At 40.0% G+C, this 17,976-nt stretch overlaps 1 protein-coding gene across 8 annotated transcripts in view; it reads right to left on the bottom strand.

The window, feature by feature from the left end:
- Positions 1-17,976, bottom strand: part of ODAD2 (outer dynein arm docking complex subunit 2) — a 177,501-nt gene that overhangs the window by 131,948 nt on the left and 27,577 nt on the right. For 6 of the 8 annotated variants that reach the window (XM_025000641.2, XM_025000638.2, XM_025000639.2 and 3 more), the window contains 2 exons: positions 16,442-16,638; positions 6,396-6,494 (listed from right to left, as the gene is read on the bottom strand). In XM_025000641.2, the coding sequence (XP_024856409.1) occupies positions 6,396-6,494; positions 16,442-16,638 (296 nt within the window). Of the gene's footprint in view, positions 1-6,395; positions 6,495-16,441; positions 16,639-17,976 lie in introns of those variants that run through there. The other 2 variants (NM_001192631.1, XM_025000645.2) reach the window with 2 other exon arrangements.

The following is a 17,976-nucleotide window of genomic DNA, read 5'->3' as shown; positions in this document are numbered from 1 at the left end:
TCAATTCAGTAATCTAAACTCACATCTAAAGAAACTAGAAAAAGAAGAGCAAAACAAACCCAAAGCAAAGAGAGAAAAGAAACTAATAAAGAAAAGAATGAACAAAACTGAAAACAGAAACAACTTGAAAAATCAATTTAAAAAACTGCTTCTTGAAAAGATCAATAAAATTGACAAACCTCTAGCAAGACTGACAAAGAAAAAGAGAAGACACAAATTTCCAGTATCAGAAATGAATAAGGTGTAGCATATCACTTCAGATCCTGCTGACAACAAAAAGATAATAAAACTATGAACAACTGAACACAGACTAAACTGATAATTTAAAGAAATTGATTCCTTTAAAGGTACAAATTACTGTCACTTAACCAATACAAAACACATGATTCTTGCCTGGAGAATCCCTGGGATGGGGGAGCCTGGTGGGCTGCTGTCTACAGGTTCACGACTGTAGAGTCAGACACGACTGTAGTGACTTAGCAGCAGCAGCAGCAGCAGCAGCAGGCTTCCCTGGTGGCTCAAATGGTAACGTGTCTGCCTGCAATGCGGGAGACCTGGGTTCAACCTAGGTTTGATCCCTGGGTTGGGAAGATCCCCTGGAGAAGGAAATGGCAACCCACTCCAGCACTCTTGCCTGGAAAATCCCGTGGATGGAGGACCCTGGTAGGCTACAGTCCATGGGGTCGCAAAGGGTCGGACATGACTGAGCGACTTCACTTTCACTTTCATGGCTACTAATGGAATTAATTCATAACTTAAAAAAAAAGTGTCTTCAGTTTCAGATGATTTCACTGGAGAATTCTACCAAGCATAAAAAAACAAACACGAATTTTACACAATCTCTTCCAGAAAACAGAAGAGAACTGAACTCATTTTATGAAGTCTGATATCAAAACTGAAGTATATACAGAAACAAAACACTGCTATTGAATATCCCTCATGAGTGTAGATGCAAATATCCTTAACAAAATGTTAAGCACGTATAAATATATATATGTAAAGCTGGGCTGGAAGAAGCACAAGCTGGAATCAAGATTACCAGGAGAAATATCAATAACCTCAGATATGCAGATGACACCACCCTTATGGCAGAAAGTGAAGAGGAACTAAAAAGCCTCTTGATGAAAGTGAGAGTGAAAAGTTGGGTTAAAGCTCAACATTCAGAAAACGAAGATCATGGCATCTGGTCCCATCACTTCATGGCAAATAGATGGGGAAACAGTGTCAGACTTTATTTTGGGGGGCTCCAAAATCACTGCAGATGGTGACTGCAGCCATGAAATTAAAAGATGCTTACTCCTTGGAAGGAAAGTTATGACCAACCTAGATAGCATATTCAAAAGCAGAGATATTCCTTTGCCAACAAAGGTTCGTCTAGTCAAGGTTATGGTTTTTCCAGTGGTCATGTATGGATGTGAGAGTTGGACTGTGAAGAAAGCTGAGCACCGAAGAATTGATGCTTTTGAACTGTGGTGTTGAAGAGGACTCTTGAAAGTCCCTTGGACTGCAAGGAGATCCAACCAGTCCATTCTAAGGGAGATCAGTCCTGGGTCTTCACTGGAAGGACTGAGGCTGAAGCTGAAACTCCAATACTTTGGCCACCTCATGCGAAGAGCTGGATTGGAAAAGACCCTGATGCTGGGAGGGATTGGGGGAAGGAGGAGAAGGTGACGACAGAGGATGAGATGGCTGTGTGGCATCACCAACTCGATGGACATGAGTTTGAGTGAACCCTGGGAGTTGGTGATGGACAGGGAGGCCTGGCGTGCTGCGATTCATGGGGTCACAAAGAGTCGGACATGACTGAGTGACTGAACTTAACTGAAAGCTATATATATGTAAAGAAGGACCAAGTGCGGTTTATTCCAGGAATGCAAGTCTGCTTCAGGATTCAAAAATCAACCAGTGTAATCCACTACAGTAACAACCTACAGAAGAAAAATGGAATGATCATACTAATTGATGCAGAAAAAGCATGTGACAAAATTCAACACTCAGTGGTATTAAAACTCTCAGAAAAACAAGAGTAGCGGGGAACTTCCTCAACTTAAAGAATATCTGCAGATAAACTCTGAGAAGGCAACGGCACCCCACTCCAGTACTCTTGCCTGGAAAATCCCATGGACACAGGAGCCTGGTGGGCTGCAGTCCAATGGGGTCGCTAAGAGTCTGACAGGACTGAGAGACCTCACTTTCACTTTTCACTTTAGTGCATTGGAGAAGGAAATAGCAACCCACTCCAGTGTTCTTGCCTGGAGAATCCCAAGGATGGCGGAGCCTGGTGCGGGGCCATCTATGGGGTCGCACAGAGTCAGATACAACTGAAGCGACTTAGCAGCAGCAGCAGCAGCAGCACAAAAACTATCATCATACTTACTGGTGAAAGACAGAATGCTGTCCTCTTAAGACTAAGAAAAAGGAAGGAAGGACTTTTACCTTGATCATTGATAGTTAACAGTACTGGTGTTTCTACTTCTGGATGTAAATCTAACAAAACATGTACTGGACTTTTATGCTGAAAATTAGAAACTGCTGGTGAAAGAAACCAAAGCCTTAAATAAACAGTCATACAGTCTACACAGTAAAGATATCAATTTTCTCAAAATTGAGATAGGGTTTCAATGTAACTTCTATCAAAATCTTCAGTTGTTGTTGTTCAGTCACTCAGCTGTGTCTGACTCTGCAACTGCATGGACTGTAGTACGTCAAGCTTCCCTGTCTTTCACCATCTCTCAGAGCTTGCTTAAACTCATGTCCATTGAGTTGGTTGGAGAAGGCAATGGCACCCCACTCCAGTACTCTTGCCTGGAAAATCCCATGGACGGAGGAGCCTGGTAGGCTGCAGTCCATGGGGTCGCTAGGAGTCGGATACGACTGAGCGACTTCGCTTTCACTTTTCACTTTCATGCATTGGAGAAGGAAATGGCAACCCACTCCAGTGTTCTTGCCTGGAGAATCCCAGGGACGGGGGAGCCTGGTGGCTGCCATCTATGGGGTCGCACAGAGTTGGACACGACTTAAGTGACTTAGCATAGCATAGCATTGAGTTGGTGATGCCATGCAACCATCTTTCTTCTGTTGTCCCCTTCTCTTCCTGCCTTCAGCCTTTCCCAGTATCAGGTCTTTTCTAATGAGTCAGCTCTTCGCATCAGGTGGCCAAAGTACTGGAGTTTCGGCTTCAGCATCAGTTCTTCCAATGAATATTCAGGATTGTTTTCCTTTAGGATTGACTGTTTTGATCTCCTTGCAATCCAAGGGACTCTCAAGAGTCTTCTCCAACTCCACAGATTAAAATCTTCAGTAAGTTTTTTTTTTTTTTTTAGCATGATCATTCTAAAATGTATGTGGAAAGGAAAATAAGTAGAATAACTCAAAACAATTTTGGGATAAAATAATAAAGGGAGAGGAATCACTTTACCAGATTTCAAGAATAACTATAGAGCTATAATAATCAAGATTGTGTGCTATCAAGATTGTGTGCTAGGGCTAGATATAAAAATTAGCTGAACAGAATGGAGACTCAGAAATAGCCCCGAGTGCACCCACCTGATGCTTGACTAAGGTGAAAACGCTGAACACCAGTAGGTTACAAAAAAGAATCTTGATGTATATATAAATTTTATATAAAATTAAACTCAAAATGAATACCAGCCTTAAATGTAAAATTATTACAACTTTTAGGAAAAAATCATTGGAGATAATCTTCAGGATCAAGGGCTTCATGAAGAGTTCTTAGACATGACATCAAAAGCACAATCCACAGAAGAAAAACTAATAAATCAGACTTCATCAAAAACTGTTCTCCCAGAGGCCCTATTAAGAGGAGGAAAAGACAAGGTAGAGAGAGGGAGAAAATACCTGCAAACTAACATATACAATGAAGGATATCGTAGAGAGATAGATGAAGAACTCTCAAAACTCAACATTTTGAAAAACAAATGATTCAATTAAAAATGAGCAAAAGATATAGACAGACATTTCACTGAAGAGCGTAAACAGATAGCAATAAGTTCATGACAAGATATTAACATCATGAGCCATTAGGGAAATGCAAAGACTGCAATAAGCTGTCACCGCACAGATTTTAGGACAGCTAAAATAAAACAACAAAACCAAATATTGGCGAGGATGAGGGGAACTGAGTCTCTCATACATCACTGGTGGGAACACAAAATGGTGCCACCACTCTGGAAAAGCTAAGTAGTTTCCTAAAAAGCTAAAAACACAATTACCATATATATCACCAACTGGGCATTTACCCTAGGGGAATAAAAACTTTCATCTGTACAAAAACCTGTATGTGATTGTTTATAGCAGTTTTATTTTTAAAAGCCAAAAGCTGCAAACAGCTAAAATGTGCCTTAATACATGAAAAACTTTAAAAGCTGTGGTATATCCATACAATGGAATGTCACTCAGCAAAATGCATGCAACAATTAGGTGGATCTCAAGGGTATTATGGTGTTGGAAAATAAGTCAATATAAAAACAACATATGAATCTATCTATACGGCAGTCCAAAATGACAAAATTATGAAAGCAGATGACTGTTGCTAGGAAGTGGGGATTATGGGGGAACAAAAGTGGTTGTGACCATAACAGGGTAGCCGGAGGACACGTATGGGGTGAACAGTTCTCTAGCCTGGTTGCCACGGTCACCATAACAAATTACACATGATAAAATGACACTGAACTATGCATTGTCCCAATGGAGGGAAAGAGCAAATTAGCCAAGATGGTGGTGGTCAGGCTCTCTTGCCCCACAGCCTCTCACTCTTGCCCCACGTTTTGTAAATACATGGTTATGTGACAGCTGACATCACTTACAGCACTGCACACCCGTATCACGATGTACCCACCTGGCCGTGGGCCACTTCTGCTCTGATACCCGAAAAGCCCTGGAGGCTGCCTTATGTCTGTGTTACAGCCATGTTATGGCCACGTTAGGGACGTGTTATGGCTGTGTCTGCTGGGTCAACCACAAGAGAATACAGCGTGTCTGCTGCTACAGCTGCTATGCCAGTCAGGAGAGAATAAACGTGTCTGCAGTTTCTACGATTCCTTACATTTTCTTCCAGCTTTGCTTGTTGCCTACCCTGGGTTCAGTGAACAGTGATATAGCAAAACACATATACATTGTACCAATGTTAATTTCTTGGTTTTGATCTTGTACAGTAGTTATGCAAAATGCAGGATTTAACTGTTGGGGGGAACTAGGTGAAGGGCATATGGGATCTCTCTGCACTATCTCTGCAACTTTCTGTGACTCTACAAATATTTCAAAGTAAGAATTTTTTAAGAATTGTCAAAATTTGAATAATTTATTATTCCTAACTTTCCAAGATGGCATATATGTTTTAGAGTGTCTTAAAGTTTGTTTTCTTTTGAACTGTGCAAATTTTATAATATGAAATTCCTGCCATTTCTCCCTGCCTCCCAAACTTAAAAGCAGCTGAACTTTCTCCCCAGATATGTCACTTTTATTGTCAAACTGAAAACTGGGTAAGAAGCTTAACAGTTGGTTTTCGACTAATGGCTGTTTTAATGAGAAATTACATATGTCACTTTAGAATTAGCAGAGCCATTGGTGATCAGTAAGTAAGGATCAGAAAGATGACGATTTTGCTATGACAGAGGCAAGAGATTAGCTAAGAGTCCTGTTTTGCTACCATTCCCTGGGTTGGGAAGATCTCCTGGAGTGGGAAATGGCAATCCACTCCAGTATTTTGCCTGAAAAATCCCATGGACAGAGGAGCCTGGCAGTCTACAGTCCAAAGGGTTATAAAGAGTTGAACATGACTGAGCAACTGAACACACATGCAGTTAACAGCTTTTTGCAGTTAACTGCTTTTTGCATTAAATATATGTGTTTACAAACAGTTAGCTAATACCAGTAGATCACTGTATTTAACTCCACATTAGGGACATACAGTTTTCTGGGGCAGAAGCCCACTGTACCCCTCTTTGCCTGGCCAAGCAATAAAGCTATTAATTTCTACTTTATCCCCCCAAAATAGCTCCACATTGAAAATTATCCTATATATTTAAAGAAACCCATTATTACCCTTCTTACAGCATTTCTACTATATCAGTATAGATATCATAAGACCCTAATGTGAAAGTAAAGCACCATTAACCAGTATTAACTAGCTGTTATGTAGGAGTGGCTTTAAAGAACTGATCCTCAAGTGGTAAAGAATCTGTTTGCAATTCAGGAGACTCAGAAGACATGGGTTCAATCTGCAGGTCGAGAAGATCCTCTGGAGAAGAAATGGCAACCCACTCCAGTATTCTTGCCTGGGGAATCCCATGGACAAAGAAGCCTACTGGGCTGCAGTCCATAGGGTCGCAAACAGTTGGACATGACTGAGCACACACACGTTAATAGAAACTCACCGAATTAACTGTGCTCTTCCAGGTGAAACAGATGATCTGGACTTTTCAAGTTTTCCTCCATGTTTTTCTACTTGGGTGTCTCTTAGTGTATTTCTGCTCCTAAAGAAATATTAATTATATTAATTACTTTATGCTAATAGAATATTAAAAATATAAATGTGTACAAATATTCCATCATTATCATGCACCCAAATGATATGTTTTCCTGACAGAGAATGACTGAGTTTCAGTCTCATCTGACACCTGAGAGGTCCCTTCTGTCCTGTCCTGCAAGCAGAGCCATGAATTTTATATAATGGAGAAACACTTGTCCAATATTTCTTTGTGCCAGAAACAGGTCTTCACAGGTTGCTATCACTGGAAAGGTCCTTCAGTCTATGTCTTCTACCCTGAGTCCCAACTGCCTGTGTTCTCCTTGCCCACCCAACATCACAGCAGGGCCTGTGTCGATTTTCTGGACATTCTCAAGCTTAGTATACTTTTTGGAATATACTGGTTTGCATTAAATCCTTGTTTAGTAAATTCTTAACTGAAAAAAAAGTGAGCACATGGAAAAAGCAGTATTTTATAATTCATCCCCCAGTTAACAGATGAGCCCAAACACTTATCATTTTCAGACTCACCCTTTCAAAGAGAGCCACAAGGTCAAATACCCGCAAATCAGGGAGAATCAGAGGAGCAAGGTGTCTCACCTCCCACAAGTCTCCCCTCTCTCAGCTCTCTGAGTCTGTGTCCAAAATACAATCACCTGTGCTTCTTGGAATCCTTATAGGTGAGGGTCCCCACATGACCAGTAGGGAGCCCGTTCTTAATAAGGGGACAACATGGAACACTAAAAATACACTGAAACTTGTAACCCATTTGCTAAAACTTCACAAAGTGCTCTAGGTGCTTCTGACTGCTTTGGTGTTGGCAACATTGGCCTTTATTCTTTGCTTTGGCACCAATTTACAAAGGGTCCTGAATGGAGCTGCTGCTGCTGCTGCTAAGTCGCTTCAGTCGTGTCCGACTCTGTGCGACCCCATAGACAGCAGCCCACCAGGCTCTGCTGTCCCTGGGATTCTCCAGGCAAGTACATTTCAGACTTTCATAAAACCAGTGTCCACTTTACTCAGGCCTGTCACATGTTTCAGATTCTATCCTTTTTATAGTATTCATTTAAAGTTCTCTTAATACACATGGTACCACCGCTATGAAGTTTCCCCTAATTAACTTCACATGATTTTATATTTTTTTAACTAATTTATTTAATTGAAAGCTAATTACTTTACATTATTGTAGCAGTTTTTGCCATACATCGACATGAATCAGCTATGGGTGCACATGTGTTCCCCATCCAGAACCCCCCTCCCACCACTGGTCATCCCAGGGCACCAGCCCTGAGCACCCCATCTCATGTATTGAACCTGGACCAGCAATCCGCTTCACATATGATAATATACACGTTTCAACACTACCCTCTCAAATCATCCCACCCTTGCCTTCTCCCATTGAGTCCAAAAGACTATTCTTTATATCTGTGTTTCTTTTGCTGTCTCACATACATCATCGTTACCATCTTTCTAAATTCCATATATATGCGTTAGTATACTGTATTGGTGTTTTTCTTTCTGACTGACTTCACTCTGTATAATAGGCTCCAGTTTCATCGACCTCATTAGAACTGATTCAAATGCATTCTTTTTAATGGCTGAGTAATACTCCATTGTGTATATGTACCACAGCTTCCTTATCCATTCATCTGCCGATGGACATCTAGGTTGCTTCCATATCCTGGCTATTATAAACAGTGCTGCGATGAACAAGATGAACATTGTCTCTTTCAAATCTGGTTTCCTCAGTGTGTATGCCCAGCAGTGGGACTGCTGGGTCATATGGCAGTTCTATTTCGTTTTTTTAAGGCATCTCCACACTGTTCTCCATAGTGGATGTACTAGTTTGCACCAACAGTGTAAGGGGGTTCCTTTTTCTCCACACCCTCTCCAGCATTTATTGTTTGTAGACTTTTTGATGGCAGCCATTCTGACTGCCGTGAGATGGTACCTCATTGTGGTTTTGATTTGCATTTCTCTGATAATGAGCGATGCTGAGCATCTTTTCATGTGTTTGTTAGCCATCTGTATGTCTTCTTTGGAAAAATGTCTGTTTAGTTCTTTGGCCCATTTTTTGACTGGGTCATTTATTTTTCTGGAATTGAGCTGCAGGAGCTGCTTGTATATTTTTGAGATTAATTCTTTGTCAGTTGCTTCATTTGCTATTATTTTCTCCCATTCTGAAGGCTGTCTTTTCACCTTGCTTATAGTTTCCTTCATTGTGCAAAAGCATTTAAGTTTACTTAGGTCCCATTTGTTTATCTTTGCTTTTATTTCCATTACTCTGGGAGGTGAGTCATAGAGGATCCCGCTGTGATGTATGTTGGAGAGTGTTTTGCCTATGTTCTCCTCTAGGAGTTTTATAGTTTCTGATCTTACATTTATATCTTTAATCCATTTTGAATTTATTTTTGTGTATGGTGTTAGAAAGTGTTCTAGTTTCATTCTTTTACAAGTGCTTGACCAGTTTTCCCAGCACCTCTTGTTAAAGAGATTGTATTTTCTCCACTGTATATTCTTGCCTCCTTTGTCAAAGATAAGGTGTCCTTAAGTGTGTGGATCTATCTCTGGGCTTTCTATTTCATTCCATTGATCTATATTTCTGTCTTTGTGCCAGTACCATACTGTCTTGATGACTGTAGCTTTGTAGTATAGTCTGAAGTCAGCCAGGTTGATTCCTCCAGTTCCATTCTTCTTTCTCAAGATTGCTTTGGCTATTTGAGATTTTTTTGTATTTCCATACAAATTGTGAAATTATTTGTTCTATTTCTCTGGAAAATACTGTTGGTAGGTTGATAGGGACGGCACTGAATCTATAGATTGCTTTGGGTAGTATACTCATTTTCACCATATTGATTTTACCAATCCATGAACATGGTATATTTCTCCATCTATTTGTGTCATCTTTGATTTCTTTCACCAGTGTTTTATAGTTTTCTATATATAGGTCTTTTGTTTCTTTAGGTAGATTTATTCCTAAGTATTTTATTCTTTTTGTTGCAATGGTGAATGGAATTGTTACCTTAATTTCTCTGTTTTCTGATTGTTAGTGTATAGGAATGCAAGGGATTTCTGTGTGTTAATTTTATATCCTGCAACTTTACTATATTCATTGACTAGCTCTAGTAATTTTCTGGTGGAGTCTTTAGGGTTTTCTATGTAGAGGATCATGTCATCTGCAAACAGTGAGAGTTTTACTTCTTCTTTTCCAATCTGGATTCCTTTTATTTCTTTTCTTCTCTGATTGATGTGGCTAAAACTTCCAAAACTATGTTGAATAGCAGTGGTAAGAGTGGGCACCCTTGTCTTGTTCCTGAATTTGGGGGAAATGCTTTCAATTTTTCACCACTGAGGATAATGTTTGCTGTGGGTTTATCATATACGGCTTTTATTTTGTTGAGGTATGTTCCTTCTATTCCTTCTGGAGGGTTTTTATCATAAATGGATGCTGAATTTTGTCAAAGGCCTTCTCTGCATCTATTGAGATAATCATATGGTTTTTAATCTGTCAATTTGTTAATGTGGTGTATCACAATGATTGATTTGCAGATATTAAAGAATCCTTGCATCCCTGGGATAAAGCCCACTTGGTCATGATGTATGATCTTTTTAATATGTTTTTGGATTCTGTTTGCTAGAATTTTGTTAAGGATTTTTGCATCTATGTTCAGTGATATTGGCCTGTAGTTTTCTTTTTTGTGGCATCTTTGTCTGGTTTTGGTATTAGGGTGATGGTGGACTCAGAATGGGTTTAGAAGTTTACCTTTCTCTGAAATTTTCTGGAAGAGTTTGCATAGGATAGGTGTTATCTCTTCTCTAAATTTTTGGTAGAATTCAGCTGTGAAGTCATCTGGTCCTGGGCTTTTGTTTGCTAGAAGATTTCTGATTACAGTTTTGATTTCTGTGCTTGTGATGGGTCTGTTAAGATTTTCTATTTCTTCCTGGTTCAGTTTTGAAAAGTTCCACTTTTCTAAGAATTTGTCCATTTCTTCCAAGTTGTCCATTTTATTGGCATATATTTGCTGATAGTAGTCTCTTACGATCTTTTGTATTTCTGTGTTGTCTGTTGTGATTTCTCCACTTTAATTTCTGATTTGATTCTTCTCCCTTTTTTTCTTGATGAGTCTGGCTAATGGTTTGTCTATTTATCTTCTCAAAGAACCAGCTTTTAGCTCTGTTGATTTTGGTTATGGTCTCCTTTGTTTCTTTTTCATTTATTTCTGCCCTGATTTTTATGATTTCTTTCCTTCTACTAACCCTGGGGTTCTTCATGTCTTCCTTTTCTAGTTGCTTTAGGTGTAGAATTAGTTATTTATTTGACTTTTCTCTTGTTTCTTGCAGTAAGCTTGTATTGCTATGAACCTTCCCCTTAGCACTGCTTTTACTGAATCCCATAGGTTTTGGATTGTTATGTTTTCATTTTCATTCGTTTCTATGCATATTTTGATATTTTATTTCTTTTTTGATTTCCTCTGTGATTTGTTGTTTATTCAGAAGTGTATTGTTTAGCCTTCATATGTTTGTATTTTTAATATTTTTCCAGTAGTTGACATCTAATATTACTGCATTGTGATCAGAAAAGATGCTTGGAATGATTTCACTTTTTTTTAAATTTACAAAGGCTAGATTTAAGGCCCAAGATGTGGTCTATCCTGGAGAAGGTTCTGTGTGCACTTGAGCAAAAGGTGAAATTCATTGTTTTGTGGTGAAATGTCCTACAGACATCAATTAGGTCTAACTGGTCCATTGTATCATTTAAAGTTTGTGTTTCCTTGCTAATTTTCTGTTTAGTTGATCTATCCATAGGTATGAGTTGGGTATTAAAGTCTCCCACTATTATTGTGTTACCATTAATTTCCCCTTTCATACTTGTTAGCATTTGTCTTACATATTGTGGTGTTCCTATGTTGGGTGCATATATATTTATAATTGTTATATCTTCTTCTTGGATTGACCCTTTGATCATTATGTAGTGTCTTTCTTTGTCTCTTTTCACAGTCTTTATTTCAAAGTCTATTTTATCTGATATGAGTATTGCTACTCCTGCTTTCTTTTGGTCTCCATTTGTGTGAAATATCTTTTTCCAGCCCTTCACTTGCAGTCTGTATGTGTCCCTTGTTTTGAGGTGGTTCTCTTGTAGGCAGCATATATAGGGGTCTTGTTTTTGTATCCATTCAGCCAGTCTTTGTCTTTTGGTTGGGGCATTCAACCCATTTACATTTAAGGTAATTATTGATAATATGATCCTGTTACCATTTACTTTGTTTTGGGTTCGAGTTTATAAAGCCTTTCTGTGTTTCCTGTCTATAGAAGATCCTTTAGCATTTGTTGAAGAGCTGGCTTGGTGATGGTGAATACTCTCAGCTTTTGTTTGTCTGTAAAGCTTTTGATTTCTCCTTCATATTTGAATGAGATCCTTGCTGGGTACAGTAATCTGGGTTGTAGGTTTTTCTCTTTCATCACTTTAAGTATGTCCTGCCATTCCCTTCTGGCCTGAAGAGTTTCTATTGAAAGATCACCTGTTATTCTTATGGGGATCCCCTTGTGTGTTATTTGTTGTTTTTCCCTTGCTGCTTTTAACATTTGTTCTTTGTGTTTGATCTTCATTAATTTTATTAAAATGTGTCTTGGGGTGTTTCACCTTGGGTTTATCCTATTTGGGACTCTCTGGGTTTCTTGGACTTGGGTGGCTATTTCCTTCCCCATTTTAGGGAAGTTTTCAACTATTATCTCCTCAAGTATTTTCTCATGGCCTTTCTTTTTGTGTTCTTCTTCTGGGACTCCTATGATTCGAATGTTGGGGCATTTGACATTGTCCCAGAGGTCTCTGAGGTTGTCCTCATTTCTTTTTATTCTTTTTCTCTTTTTTCCTCTCTGCTTCATTTATTTCCAGCATTCTATCTTCCACCTCACTTATTCTATCTTCTGCCTCGGTTATTCTACTGTTGGTTCCCTCCAGAGTGTTTTTGATCTCAGTTATTGCATTATTCATTATTGATTGACTCTTTTTTATTTCTTCTAGGTCCTTGTTAAACTTTTCTTGCATCTTCTCAATCCTTGTTTCCAGACTGTTTATCTGTAACTCCATTTTGTTTTCAAAATTCTGGATCATTTTTACTATCATTATTCTGATTTCTTTTTCAGGTAGATTCCCTATCTCCTCCTCTTTTGTTTGGTTTGGTGGGCATTTATCTTGTTCCTTTACCTGCTGAATATTTCTCTGCCTTTTCATCTTGTTTAGATTGCTATGTTTGGGGTGGCCTTTCTGTATGCTGGAAGTTTGTGGTTCCTCTTTATTGTGGAGGTTCCTCCCTGTGGGTGGGATTGGACGAGTGGCTTGTCAAGGTTTCCTGGTTAGGGAAGCTTGCATCAGTGTTCTGGTGGGTGGAGCTGGATTTCTTCTCTCTGGAATGCAATGAAGTGTCCAGTAGTGAGTTTTGAGGTGTCTATAGGTTTGATGTGACTTTGGGCAGCCTGTATATTAATGCTTAGGGCTATGTTCCTGCACTGCTGGAGAATTAGCATGGTATGTCTTGCTCTGGAACTTGTTGGCTCTTGGGTGGAGCTTTGTTTCAGTGTAGGTATGGAGGCTTTTGGATGAGCTCTTGTCAATTAATGTTCCCTGGAGTCAGGAGTTTTCTCGTGTTATCAAGTTTTGGATTTAAGCCTCCTGCCTCCGGTTTTTCAGTCTTATTCTTACAGTAGCTTCAGGACTTCTCCATCCATACCACACCAATGATAAAACATCTAGGTTAATGGAGAAAAGATTCTCCACAGTGAGGGACACCCAGAGAGGTTTGCAGAGTTACATACAGAAGAGAAGAGGGATGAGGGAGATAGAGGTGACCAGGAGGAGAAGAGGAGGAATCAAAAGGGGGGACAGCAATGTAGCCAGTAATCAATTCCCTATGTGCTCTCCACAGGCTGGAACACCCAGAAAGGTTCACTGAGTTACACAGAGAAGAGAAGAGAGAGAAAGGAGAGATGACCAGGAGGAGAAGAGGGGGAGTTAAAAGGAGAGAGACAGATCTAGCCAGTAATCAGTTCCCTAAGTGTTCTCCATAGCCCAGAATATCCAAAGAGATTCACAGCACTGGGTAAAGAAGAGAAAGGGGAGGGAGGAGATAGAGGTGACCTGGGGGAGAAAAAGGAAAGTCAGAGGGAGAGGGCAATCAAGCCAGTAATCACACACCTAAGTAAAAATGGGTACTGAAGATTGGATTCTTAAAGGTACAAAATTGATAACAAATACCAAAAAGCAAAGATTAAAAATCTAGAGTAGAGGTTAGACTCTCAAAAATACAATAGTAAAAATACAAAACAAAATCACAAAAAATAATTTAAAATATATATGAAATTTGCTTTAAAAATAGGGTCTTTTTTGTCAAGGTAATAGCAGGCTATAAAAATGAAAATTAAAGGAGTAATAAAGGGCTTTAAAAGATGCTTACTTCTTGGAAGAAAAGTTATGACCAACCTAGACAGCATATTGAAAAGCAGAGACATTACTTTGCCAACAAAGGTCTGTCTAGTCAAGGCTATGGTTTTTCCAGTGGTCATGTATGGATGTGAGAGTTGGACTGTGAAGAAAGCTGAGTGCCGAAGAATTGATGCTATTGAACTGTGGTGTTGGAGAAGACTCTTGAGAGTCCCTTGGACTGCAAGGAGATCCATCCAGTCCATTCTGAAGGAGATCAGCTCTGGGATTTCTTTGGAAGGAATGATGCTAAAGCTGAAACTCCAGTACTTTGGCCATGTCATGCGAAGAGTTGACTCATTGGAAAAGACTCTGATGCTGGGAGGGATTGGGGGCAGGAGGAGAAGGGGACGACAGAGGATGAGATGGCTGGATGGCATCACTGACTCGATGGACATGAGTCTGGGTGAACTCCGGGAGTTGGTGATGGACAGGGAGGCCTGGCGTGCTGTGATTCATGGGGTCACAAAGAGTCGGACACGACTGAGCAACTGAACTGAACTTAACTGAAAGGGCTTAAAAATAAATTTATTTTTTTAATTTAAAAATGATAATAGTAAAATATATCTAGGAATTTCTCTAGAGCTGTTGTGGGTAGTATGGGGTCAGTTCAGTTTCAGATAGTTCCTTGTTCCAGCTTATACTTCTTCTCGAGGCCTACAGGCCCCTTCCAATGTAGTAGGTGCTAACTATAGGGTTTTAATCTGTTGCACCTGTCACTTTGTTTATTTTGGCTTCTTCTGTTTGCAAGTCTCTTCAGTGTCTAGTTTCCGCTCTGACACAAGGGGGTGGAGGTGGTCACTTATTTAGGCTCACTTGTTCAATTGTGCTGTGGGGAGGGAGTAACACTGCAAACAAATATCACTGGTGTGTGTAGGGAGCGCTCACAGTGTCTGGGCCACAGTGGGTTTGCCCCCATTCACGGAATGTGTGCCTTTGCAGTCTACACTGCTCAAGCTCCAGGTTGCTTGGCAGGGGAACTGTCTAAAGCAGGCCCTGGGTTGTATGCACTTTCCAGGTCTAAGCCACTCAGGTTCAGGTTCTCGGGTACTCCACAAAGGCACAGACTCAGTTGGGCCTGTGTTCTGTGCCCTTCCCAGGTCCAAGCAGCTCAGGCAAAAAGGTGCTTGGCAAGCGCACTCTCCCCAAGTGTGTCTTATCTCCTCCCCTGTGCCAGCTGCTCTGTTTCCTGGGTGCACAGCGGGAGCACTGTCTCAGGTGTGCTGTGTGTCTCCTTTAGGGAGCTGATCACTGGCTGCAACCTTCCTGGTGGATGTCAACCGTCCAGGATCTCAGGAAGACTTGGTTAGCAACTGGGAGCCTGCTCACAGTTTGGTAGAGAATGCCATCGCGGGCAGAGATTGTCCCTTGCTGGCTCTGGCTGCCGCCCACCTGCCTCTCTGCCTCCAGTGGGAGATGGGCTTGTCTGCAGCCAGCTAGCTCTTCTTTGGTATTCACTCAGTCCTTTGTTCTGTGAGCAGCCTGGCAGTGCCTTAGGTTAGAGCTTTTTGTGGGAAAGTTCTCTCTCTCACACGCTTTCTTTTTTTTCTCTCTCTGGCTATCCCACAGTTTGGGTTGCTATCTCACATTAGCTCCCTCAGATTGCCCTCAGGGCATTCAGGCCTGGTCCTTAACCTAAGCAATACAGCCTGTGCCTCCCTGTTCAGCCCCCACTTGCTGGTGGCAGATGCGAGCGTCTGGGCTACTTCTCTGCTGGGAGTTGTAGTTAGGCACGTAATCTGTGGGTTTTATTTATTTATTTTTTCCTCCCAGTTATGTTGCCCTCTGAGATTCCAAAACTCCCCTTAGACCTGCCACTGAGAGGGTTTCCTGATGTTTGGATACTTCTCCTTCTTCACGACTCCCTCCTAGCATGGGTATCCGTCCCTAACTCTTTTGTCTCTCTTTTTATCTTTTATATTTTATCCTACCTCCTTTTGAAGACAATGGACTGCCTTTCCAGGTGCCTGATGTCCTCCACCAGTATTCAGAAGTTGTTTTGTGGAATTTTCTCAGTGTTCAAATGATCTTTCAATGAATTTGTGGGGGAGAAAGTGGTCAGGAGACCACTTTCCTATTCCTCCACCATCTTAGGACTGCCTCCTGATTTTATATTTAATCACATAATTTAACACTACTTAATCAGGTCCCTACCACAATGTTTACATTCCCCCATGAGATTCCTCCATGTGTTTTATCATCATTTTCATTTGTTATTTGCCCTGACTCACCAACCACATGAAAGTGAATTGTGCTCTCCTTCCATGGTCCTCTGTACACAAACCCAGTTTGATGTCAAATTTTTCTTCTTGGAACATGAAGAGGGGAAAAGGGAACCAACCTGTAATTACTTTGGAGGGAGGTGTATGTATATACTATGTATTTTCCTCCAGTGAAATGAAGTTATGTGAAAAGTTAGATAAACATGTGGTAGGGAAGTATGTATCAGAAAACCCATTACGTTAATATCTACCTACTCTTTGGAACTGACACTGGTCCTCCAGTTTAAACTTGGCTCCAATCTCTTGGTCAGTTGACTCCTTCCCAGGTTAATTCGGTTCTTCTCCTGTGTACTCTTGCGGGAAGTAACACTAGCTTTGTGTGTAATGGCCACTTCCTCCTTAGGTGCCTCATTAGGCTGATCCTTTTGTGGTTGTTCACTGAATTTAATTTCCTTCAATTAATAAAAAAAATAAAAAAAGAGCGTATTTTTATAATGATACTGTTTCTGAATTATCTCATGCTATCTGAAAATTCACCACCCTGGTGATAAATTCAAGATGTCTCAAGATGCTCTAACTTGTGTTGCTTAGCAACACAAATTGAATCTGGGCAACTTCAAGACTAAGCCCTCTACTGGAGTTAGGATGACAGTAATGGGATGATCCTAAACTCACAGCTCTTAAGCAGCCCACACAGATACTGCAGCAGGGCTGGACTGACTCACTCCTCACCACCACCTGAAAAAAATTATACTCAAACCCTATAAAGGCTGAGATGCATCTTAGTCAAATTGCTGAGACCAAGGATAAAGAGATCATCTTGCAGGTAGCTAGAAACTGAAGACACTTTATAGACAGAAGAAGAAACATAACAATTAAAATACACTTCTCATCAGAGACAATGCAATCCAGAAGACAAGGGAGGGATACAGTTAAGGTGATGAAAAGGGAAAAAATTCACATCCTCTCAACTCAAAATTCTATACAGAGGGAAAAAAATCTTTTGAAAATAAGGATAAAATAGACATTCACAGATGAAGAAAAGCTGAGAGAATTCATTATCAGAAAGACCTAGGATAAAAATTGTTCATGGAGCTCTTCAGTCAGAAGGAATCTCATACTACACAGAACATGGATCTACATAGAATAATGCTGAAATGATAAAAATAAATATAAAAGACTCATTGTGGTGAGGGGTTACCACACCACATATGTTACTAGTAACCACATGTTGTTACTAGTAACAACAACATGTTACTAGCATGTTGAAGTAAAATTCATGACCGCAATAGTACAAAGGCCTGGGAGTGGCCTTTGAAGCCACTTGTAAGGTTCTTAGACTAGTGGTAAAACTGTAAAATATTGTTCCAAGGCACACTCTATAAATTAGAGACATATATGCCCAAGTGAGATACTTTTAAAAAGTAGCACAACTGATGAACTAATAGCATAAATAAAATGGAATCATTTCTAAAAGTTCAATTAATCCAAAAGGGGAAGAATAAAAGGAGACAAGGAATAAATGACACTAATAAAAGCAAATAGCAAAATAGTAAATGTAATTTAACTCTATCAGTAGGAACTTTAAATGAAAGTGATTTAAAGACTTCAATTAAAAGAACTCATCACATTGGACGTAAAAGGAAAACCTAACTATTTGTAGTCTAAAAGAAACCACTTTATATATAAAGGTATAAATACATTATAAGTAAAAGGCTGAAGAAAAATATTCTATGAAATCAAGAATCAAAGCAGAAATGCCTATATTAGACATTAGACAATCAGACAAA

Source organism: Bos taurus, chromosome 13 (genome assembly GCF_002263795.3).
Source record: "Bos taurus isolate L1 Dominette 01449 registration number 42190680 breed Hereford chromosome 13, ARS-UCD2.0, whole genome shotgun sequence".
Taxonomy (NCBI): Eukaryota; Metazoa; Chordata; class Mammalia; order Artiodactyla; family Bovidae; genus Bos; species Bos taurus.
The sequence above is the reverse complement of the archived record's forward strand: the minus strand, read 5'-3'. Positions and strand labels throughout refer to the sequence as shown.